General features: G+C 50.4%; 1 protein-coding gene across 1 annotated transcript in view; it reads left to right on the top strand.

Annotated features, from left to right (window-relative positions):
• CD101 (CD101 molecule) overlaps positions 1 to 9514 on the top strand; it is a 32376-nt gene that overhangs the window by 16730 nt on the left and 6132 nt on the right. The window contains exon 7 of the mRNA XM_008052835.1: positions 4037 to 4432. Within this exon, the coding sequence (XP_008051026.1) occupies positions 4037 to 4432 (396 nt within the window). The remainder of the gene's footprint in view (positions 1 to 4036; positions 4433 to 9514) is intronic.

Raw genomic sequence — 9514 nt, 5'->3', positions numbered from 1 at the left:
GCGAGTGGATTGTCTGAGCCCACAGGTTTGAGACCAGCCCAGGCAACTTGGTAAGACCTCGTCTCTACAATGAATAAAAAATTAGCCGGGCATGGTAGTGCGCACCTGTCGTTCCGGCTACTTGGAAGGCTGAGGCGGAAGGATCGCTGGAGCCTAGCAGGTCGAGGCTGGGGTGGCCGTGAGTGTACCACAGCACACCAGCCTGGGTGACAGAGTGAGACTCCAACCAAAAAAAAAAATGACCTAAATTCATCAGAATAGTGTCCACCCACACACGACTGCAGGACCCGACAGCCCACCCAGGGAAGGAAGGTCACGTGGGGTGACCCATCCTGTGGTTTTGAGGAGCCAAAGAGGAACGCAATCCCTTTTATTGGTTTTCTTATCCGCCTAGCAGCCTGGTCTATGCAGCTACCCAGGGTATCATAGCTCCAGATCTCTATAATAACAAGCTGTGTCATTCCAGTGGGGGTCTACCGTAATTTGGCAGAGAAAGAGTAATACGAAGCATATTTCTCCCACTGTGAACAGAAACTGTACAACTCTATGGGGATGTGTGGAGAAATTGCTTCTCAACATTTAGCTGCCTAAACATAAGGCAGATAAGAGTAGTTAACTGTTGGAATGGCTGACGGAGGGAATCTCCTCTTCCTCAGGAGATCGTTAAAAATGTAATGGAAGTTCCATCCACTTGCACTGGGCTAAGCGCCGCGGTCTCCACATGGGCAGGTTTGATTAGCTCCCGGCATCGGTGAGGTCACCTCCAATGCTGACGAAAATCAAGTGAAGGTCACAGCTATGGTTCGGGAACCGGCCGAGACCCAACACACAATGCAGAGAAGTTGATCAAATTGGGTGCTTGAAATACTGTTTTGAAGGCAACATCAAAAACTAAGATTATCATTGAACACGACAACAGCAGGCAGAGGAATACAGAGACAAGGCACAGCCCTTGCCCTCCAGGAGCTCATGGTCTGGAGGAATAGCAGGACAAAACGGCAGTTTAGTTGGGGGCCTCTTCCTGCCCATCTGACTCCCCTTCTCCATGTTCCTCAGGCCCTCTTCCTCTCCCTGCTAAATGTGTATTCCTCAGGGGTGGATCCTGGGCCCTTTTTTCTTCCGATCCTCTGCTTTCCTCAGCGTGTCTTCAACACTGTCCTGGCTCCAACTACCCTCTTCAAGATGTGACTCTGAGTTTTTAAGCTGAGCCCCAGTAAGATCCAAGCCTTCGTACCCAACTGCCGGCTGTGCATTTCTGCTTGGACCATCCAGAGGCCCTCACACCCAGCCAGCCTGAAACTGCACGTGCCATCTCAGCCATCCCACAGTTCGCATTCCTACTTCTGTGTTCCCCGTTTGTGTGACTGGCAGCCTGTCTCCCCTGTCGTCCAAGCCAAAGTTTTGGCAGGATGTATGAGGCCCTCTTTAGGAGGCAGCTTCTCTGCTTAGCTCAAGCTGGTGTTTCCCATGTAGAAATGTGGGCTCCAGCCGGGCTCGGTGGCTCAGCCTGTAATCCCGTGTTTTGGGAGGCCAAGGTGAGTGGATTGCCTGAGCCCGCGGGGTTTGAGACCTGCCTGGGCAACTTAGCGAGACCTCATCTCCACAATAAATCAAAAAATTAGCCAGGTGTGGTAGCGCATGCCTGTAGTTCCAGCTACTTGGAAGGCTGAAGCGGAAGGATCGCCGGAGCCCAGCAGGTCGAGGCTGTGGTGGCCGGGAGCGGCCACTGCACTCCAGTCTGGGCAACAGTGAGACTCCAACTCAAAAAAAAACAAAAAAAAAAGGGCTCTGTGCAGGGCACAGAGGCTCACGCCTGTAATCCCAGTATGTTGGGAGGCTGTTCGAGACCAGCCTGGGCAACTTGGCAAGACCTTGTCTCTATAAGTCAAAAAATTAGCCGGGCATGGTGGTCGGGCTACTTGGAAGGCTGAGGTGGAAGGATTGCCTGAGCTCAGCGGGTTGAGAGCATGACACTGCACTCCCCAGCCTGGGTGATAGAGTGAGACTCGACTCAAAAGAAAGAAAGAAGGAAGGAAGTTAGGAAGGGAAGGAGGGAAGGAGAAATGTGGGCTCAGCATTCTCAGATCTTTTCGCATATCTAGGGTTGCCTAAGATCTTTTCCACTGAACCTCCCAATTTGAGACCATTTGCAACTCATCCAAATCCTGTTAAAGTACTGAGGGTGTCAAAGAGAACAGGGCTAGGTCTGATTGTGGGCTTCCAGTTGAGCAGCCCATTTGGGGGATAAGAGAGAAGCCCCAGAAAGATGCTGAGAAGGACTGGTCAGAATTGTAGAAGGGGTATTTCCCCCTGGTCAAAGGAGGGGAGAATTTCAAGAAGAAAACAGACACCAGTGATAAAAACCACAGAAGACAGAGAAAGACTGGAGGGTCTCTCGAGTTGGGAAATTGGGCCCTGGCCAAGAATAGCGATGGAGTTGGAAGCCGGAATGCAATCAAGCAGGAAGTCATTTCAGGGGAGGAAGGAGTGACTGTTATGCTGTCAGCTAATATTTCAGATGCTTCCCCACAAAGGAAGGGGAAGAGTAGAGATGGCAAGTTATAAAGGTCCAAGATTGGGCATTTTTCTTTTGTTTTTTGAGTTGGAGCCTCACTCTGTCGCCCAGACTGGAGTGCAGTGGCTGCTCCTGGCCACTGCAGCCTCGCCTGCTGGGCTCCAGTGATCCTTCCATCTCAGCCTTCCAAGTAACTGGAACTACAGGTGTGCGCTACCACACCCGGCTAATTTTCTTGATTTATTGTAGAGATGAGGTCTCGCCAAGTTGCCCAGGCGGGTCTCGAACCCGCGGGCTCAGGCAATCCACTCACCTCAGCCTCACAAGGTGCGGGATGACAGGCTGAGCCACCGAGCCTGGCTGGGCATTGTTCTTTTAAAGATAGATTAATACATGTGTTTTATAGTGGAGATGGAAATTTCATGCACACTATACTTGCTTTATTTTGTTTATAACAACTCTGGCTGTTATCCCAAGTCTTCACCTGCTGGTTAAGGCGGGGGTGGGGGAGGGAGAGGGAATAAATGTCAAAATCTGTTTAAAACTTAGTCTAATCCAATAATGTAAATAGTTCCCTCGAGTTGTATTCCAACACTTGCATCAAAACGATCAGTCTGGTCCATGCGTGGTGGCTCATGCCTGTCATCCCAGCACTTTGGGAGGCCAAGGTGGAAGAATGGCTTGAGCCCAGGTGTTCAAGACCAGCTTGGGCAACATAGTGAGATGTCATTTTGAAGAAAAAAAAAAAAATAGCTGGGCATGGGGGTGCACACCTGTAGTCCCAGCTACTCGGGAGGCTGAGGTGGAACCTGAGCCCAGGAGGTTGAGGCCACAGTGAACCATGATCATGCCACTGTACGCCAGCCTGAGTGACAGAGTGAGACTCCGACTCAAAAAAAAAAGAAAAGAAAGCTTAGTCTGTCAGCCAGCCTCTTCTCTCTCTGCATCTTTCTCGAGATAATATCTGTGCATTTGAGGGGGGGCTCCTTGGCTAAGAGTGAGAGCGATGAACTGCATAGCTTCAGGGGGGTGCTGAGAGTTTTGAACAGCCCCTCTGGGCAGCAGACGAGGAGCGAATCTAGGAGAAGTAGAAGCGGCAAGGAAGAGGGCCCCACCGACGCTGGGGGCTGGGGCAGGGGATCCTACAGGACCCAGCAGGCAAGAGGGAGCAAGTCTCCCTCTAAAGAAGCAAAGCTTGATTCATAGCAAAGAATGTTCTGGCAAATAAACAAGAAAAACAGGGATCCAGGATGAGAACGGATGATCTGATGTCTGAAGAACAGAAGATGGCTGGCCACATGAGCACAAGGTTGGGGAGGGGTCGTGAAGGGGGTGCCCGGTCCACCCTCAGGCGGAAAGACGGCCCACGAAGTCCAAACTCCACCCGCCTGCAACTGACGCGGAGATCCTCACACGCATCATAGAAGATGGATCTCCCCAGGGAGAACCGGGTGGCTCAGGGGCCGTATCCGCTCTAAAACTCCGCTTTCTTTTCTCGCATACCACCCTTTGACTTTCTAGGAAGGAAGGTACGTGTCTCCAGAGTGTACTGGACAGAAAACGTTACCGAGCACGGAGAAGTGGCCATCCACTGCAGCGTGGAGGGCTCCGGCGGCCCGGCCTCCCTGTACTCTGTGGTGTGGTATCGGAGCGGAGAAGACTCTGGAAGGAACACGCTGGTGCACCTCCAGCACGACGGCCTGCTGGCGTTCGGCGACGAGGGACTCCGTGGGCGCCTGCACTCTTACCGTTCATCCCCTACAGACTTTGTCCTGAAGCTTCCTCGGGTGGAGATGGAAGATGCGGGAAGGTACTGGTGCAGGGTGGCAGAGTGGCAGCTCCACGGGCAGCCAAGCAAGTGGGTCAGCCAAGCCTCCGACGAGTCGCAGCGGATGGTGCTCACGGTGCTGCCTTCAGGTAACTAGGGGTTCGTATTCCGTGGCTCACGGTCAGGAGGCCGTATGGCTGTCCTCTTACACGCTCCCTCCCAGCTGTGTTTTGCTCCTTCTTGAGGCTGAGGACAGCTTTCAGGTCCCTAAAGAAGGTGGCTTTGCTGGCTCTTTCGATGATGACTCCTTTGAACAACAAGGTAGGTTTTGGCACGGACACTTAACTATTAGGGGCATCTGACCTGTTCCCCCTCCTCTGTCGTCCTCCCAAACAAAAAATCATCAGTCTTACGTCCCTTTAAATAACAAAATAGGGGCCAGGCACGGTGACTCACACCTATAATCCCAGTACTATGGGAGGCCGAGGTGAGAGGGTTGCCTGAGCCATGGGTTCGAGAGCAGCCTGGGCAACTTGGTGAGACCTCGTCTCTACAATAAATCAGAAAATTAGCCAGGCATGGTGGCCTGTGCCTGCAGTTCCAGCTACTTGGTAGGCTGATGTGGAAGGATCGCCTGAGTCCAGCAGGTTGAGGCTGCAGTGACCGTGAGTGTGCCACTGCACTCCAGGCTGGGCCTCAGAGTGAGACACCAATTAAATAATGTGTGAAGTAGACATCCTTACCTTCTGGCCAACTCTCTAATCTTGGAATGCTGATCTGTGGTAGGAGAGGGAATTAGGAATAGGGGATCTCATAGAGCTGAAATTAGACACATCAAAATGCTCCGAGTCAAAACATAGACAAACAAACAAACAAAACCTTCTCAATGAGTAAGTGCCAACCTGTTTGGCTCTCTATGTACTCAACAAACTCTCAGGACTCTGATAATGATGTCATTTGGTATTCCTCTTCTAATTATACCTTAAAAGGTATCCAGGCTGGGCACGGTGGCTTATACCTGTAATCCCAGCACTTTAGGAGGCCGAGATAGGAGGATTGCTTGAGCCAAGGAGTTTGAGACCAGCCTGGGAAACACAGCGAGATCTCATCTTTACAAAAAAAAAAAAAATTAGCCAGGCATGGTGGCACATGCCTGTAGTCCTAGCTACTGAGGCTGGGGCGAAAGAATTGCCCGAGTCCTGGAGGTCGAGGCTGCATTGCTGCGACTATGCCACTGCACTCCTGGACAACAGAGTAAGACCCCGATGCAAAGAGGTGTCTAGGTAGGGCGTGTTTATAGGCTCCAGCAAGGAAGGCAGCTACCCAAAGACTGTTGGCCAAAGGGTGACCTTTCTCTACGAGGGAAGGCCCTCCGACTCCACTGAGGACTCATTAAATACTTGTTAATGAAAGCAAAACTTTCTCCAGCTAGACCAGTACATTTTCCCTGCTGGCCAATGAGATGGTAGATGTTGTAACCGGCTCATTCTCTCAGCTACTTCCTTGTGGTGGAGTTCAAGGAGAAGGTGAGAGGTGGACAATCAGCTGAACTTATTCTGGGAAAGGGCCATTGGCGAAGGAGCGGTGTGGTCTTGGGACCCCACACCAGGAAGGGTAAGTGAAAATAATCAGTAAAGGTGACAGTTCTAAGACACCGGCTAGCTCTGGTGACACACTTTAGGAGGGAGAGTGCTGTTGAGAATGTATGGGAACTATTGAGAAGTATTGATGGCTGCACTTCAGCCCCAGTAAAACTTCTAGAGTGGAAGTCCAGTCCCCTGCTTTGTTTTTTTGAGTTGGAGTCTCACTCCATCGCCCAGGCTGGAGTGCAGTGGCATGCTCACAGCCACCACAGCCTCGACCTACTGGGCTCAAGCAACTCTTCCACCTCAGCCTTCCAAGTAGTTGGGACTACAGGCATGCGCCACCATGCCTGGCTAATTTTTGATTTATTGTAGAGATGAGGTTTCGCCAAGTTGTCCAGGCGGGTCTCGAACCCGTGGGCTCAGGCAAGCCTCTCACCTCAGCCTCCCAGAGTGCTGGGATTATAGGCGTGAGCCACCGTGCCCAGCCTGAGTGGAAGTCAAAGTGACTCCATTTGCTCCTTGGGGGGTCCATCGTAATCTTGCTCTGTCCGTTCCTCAGCAGAATTTTTCTCCTGAGTGTCCAGGCAGAATTCTTTTTTCCATTACCCTCTCTTCCGTTCCCACAATTAAAAGAAGTCCCAATATCCATGAGCATATTTGGTACATGTTTTCCCACTACAATTCACAGGCTCTGTGGAATCCACAGTTTTTGCAGAAGATTAAATAATTAAGAACTGTACAAAGTATATATTCTGTGACTAAAAAGCGCATCTCCTTGGTGGCAGCTGGGATCCTTCCTAGAACATATATTGTTAATCTTTGTGGAATCCTTGTCAAGCAGGTGTAAGTTCTTTTAAAAGATGAACTGGGAAAGAAAACATTAAAAATCAAGTGGACTTTGTATTCTTCAGAAAGCTGTGTCATGACAAACGAACGGTTTTCTCAGTCTAACAGAAATCAAGGAAATCCCTATGATACAGCAACTAGTGTTCCTTTCTGGTAGTTGGGGAGGCAGTGGGATGACGAAAAATCCCAGGGGTTGGAATCAGAGAAGCCTAGGCTCAAATCACAGCTTTAACACCGACTAACTGTGAATTGAGCCTCAGCCTTTTCACAAAATGAAAATTATAATCTAGCCGGGTGTGGTGGTGCATGCCTGTAATCCCAGTACTTCGGGAGGCCAAGGCGAGAGGATTGCCTGAGCCAAGGAGTTTGAGACCAGCCTGGGCAACTTGGCAAGGCTGCATCCCTACAATTTAAAAAAAAAAAAAAAGGCTGGATGTGGCGGTTCAAGCCTGTAATCCCAGCACTTTGGGAGGCCGAGGTGAGAGGATTGCCTAAGCTCAGGGGTTCAAGAGTAGCTTGGGAAACTGGGTGAGAACTCATCTCTACAAAAACAAAACAAAAACCCAGCGGGGCATGGTGGCGCATGCCTGTGGTTCCAGATACTTGGAAGGCTGAGGCGAAGGGATCACCTGAACCCAGCAGGTCTAGGCTGCAGTGGCTGTGAGCATGCCACTGCACTCCAGCCTGGGCAACAGAGTGAGACTCCCACTCAAAAAAATAAAATAAAATTAGCCAGGTGTGGTGATGTGCAACTGTGGTTCCAGCTACTTGGAAGGTTGAGGCGGAAGAACTGAATGGGCCCAGCTGGTCAAGGCTGCAGTAACCATGACTGTGCCACTGCACTCCAGCCTGGGTGACAGTGTGAGACTCCGACGTGAAAAAAAGAAACTAATAATAATATAAATGTGTGTACAGTATGTAGCACATTCCCTGGCTGGAGTATAGTGGCATGGTCATGGCCCACCACAGCCTCTACTTCCTGAGCTCAAGTGATCCTTCCGCCTCAGCCTCCTGAGTAGCTGGGACTACAGGCACATGCCACCGTGCTCAGATAATTTTTTCTGTTATTTGTAGAGACGAGGTCTTACTTTGTTGCCTAAGCTGGTCTTGAACTCCTGGGCTCAAGCAGTCCTCTCACCTTGGCCTCCCAAAGTGCTAGGATTACAGGTGTAAGCCACCCTGCCTGGCCAAATCAACAAATGTTAACTCCTATTCCTCTATGCCTCCAAATATGCTACATACATGAGTATACACACACACACACACACATATCTGTGTGGCAAAATAATTTAATTATTCAATAAATAATTATATGAGGTTCTGAAGACACAAAAATGCCTATGACGGAGTCTGCTCCTACAGAGTTTAGAGTTCAGTGAGGGAAGTCAAGTCCAGTGCTGACAGGTGTCATCAGAGAAGTACTTCCAGCATGCAGTGGGAACAGCGTGTTATGTACAGGGAACTTCGTGTTATACACAGCTGAGAAACTGAGGTCCCTGTGGCTCGACGACAAGACCTGAGACTGTGAGGTGAAGAAGGCACAGCTTGCGTCTACAGCAGGAAGCTCCTGAGGGCAAACTCTATCACCACAGTGATGGACTGTCACTGAAAAAGTTTAAGCAGTGACTTCATCAGATCTGCATTTTAGAACATCCTCACGTTAAAGATGAATTGGGAGTAAAGGCTGACAGACCAGGGAGAAGTGTATGAAATTGTGGGAACTGGGTGACGAGATAACGGCCTGAGTTAAGGCAGTGCCAGTGAGGACTAAGAACAGGCGTTAGGTGTTAGAAGGTGTGATCTTCAGAATTTAGAGAGCAATCAGGGTATATAGAGGGCGAATGAGTGGAAGGGAAAATGAAGGATTAATAGTTGGATTCTGACTTTGGGAGGCTGAGGCAAGAGGATTGCCTGAGCCCAGGGGTTCGAGACCAGCCTGGGCAACTTGGCGATAATAAATCAAAAATTAGCTGGGCTTGGTGGCGCATGCCTGTAGTTCCAGCTACTTGGAAGGCTGAGGTGGAAGGATCTCCTGAGCCCAGCAGGTTGAGGCTGTGGTGGCTGTGAGCATGCCACTGCACTCCAGCCTGGGCAACAGAGTGAAACTCCGACCGACTGAAAAAAAAAAAAGTTGAATTCTGGCTTAGATGGGTTGTGGGGCTATTTACCATGCAAAGCAATGCATGAGCGAGTTTGGAGGGGAGGGTGAGTTCTGTTTTGAGTAATTTGGGCTGGAATTGAGCTCCAAGTACGTGCGAGTTATTAAGGAACCTCTGTCCGGTAGACATCAGGGCCTCCAAATGTGGTCTGCACCAGAATTGCAGATTAGAAGTCATCAATTTGCAGTCAGTGATGGTGCCCAAGGATAGAGCTCTGAGATAGACCACCTCTCATCAGGGGATGGAGAGGAGGAGCCCATGGAGGAGATGGATAGGAGTGGCCAAGAGGCAGGAGGACACCCAGAGTTTGGTGGCCCCACAGAAACCAAAGGCACAAAGGGTGTCAAGAGGGTGGCAGGGTCAGCAGACTCAGCTCTTGCGAAGAGGTTGGTTAAGATCAGAATGGGGACCGGGTGTGGTGGTTCATGCCTGTAGTCCCAGCACTTTGGAAGATGGAGGTGAGAAGATTGCCTGAACCTGCCTGAGCAACTTGGTGAGAGCTCACCTCTACGAATTGAAAAAATAATAATAATTAGCCAGGCTCGGTGGCTCAGGCTGTCATCCCGTGCCTTGGGAGGCGGAGGTGAGTGGATTGCCTGAGCCTGAGGGTTCAAGACCCGCCTGGGCAACTTGGTGAGAC

The sequence above is a fragment of the Carlito syrichta genome, unplaced genomic scaffold (genome assembly GCF_000164805.1).
Source record: "Carlito syrichta isolate Samal-C Ts95f unplaced genomic scaffold, Tarsius_syrichta-2.0.1 Scaffold287539, whole genome shotgun sequence".
NCBI classification, from domain to species: domain Eukaryota; kingdom Metazoa; phylum Chordata; class Mammalia; order Primates; family Tarsiidae; genus Carlito; species Carlito syrichta.
Note: the sequence above shows the minus strand (reverse complement) of the source record. Positions and strands in the feature narration are given on the sequence as shown.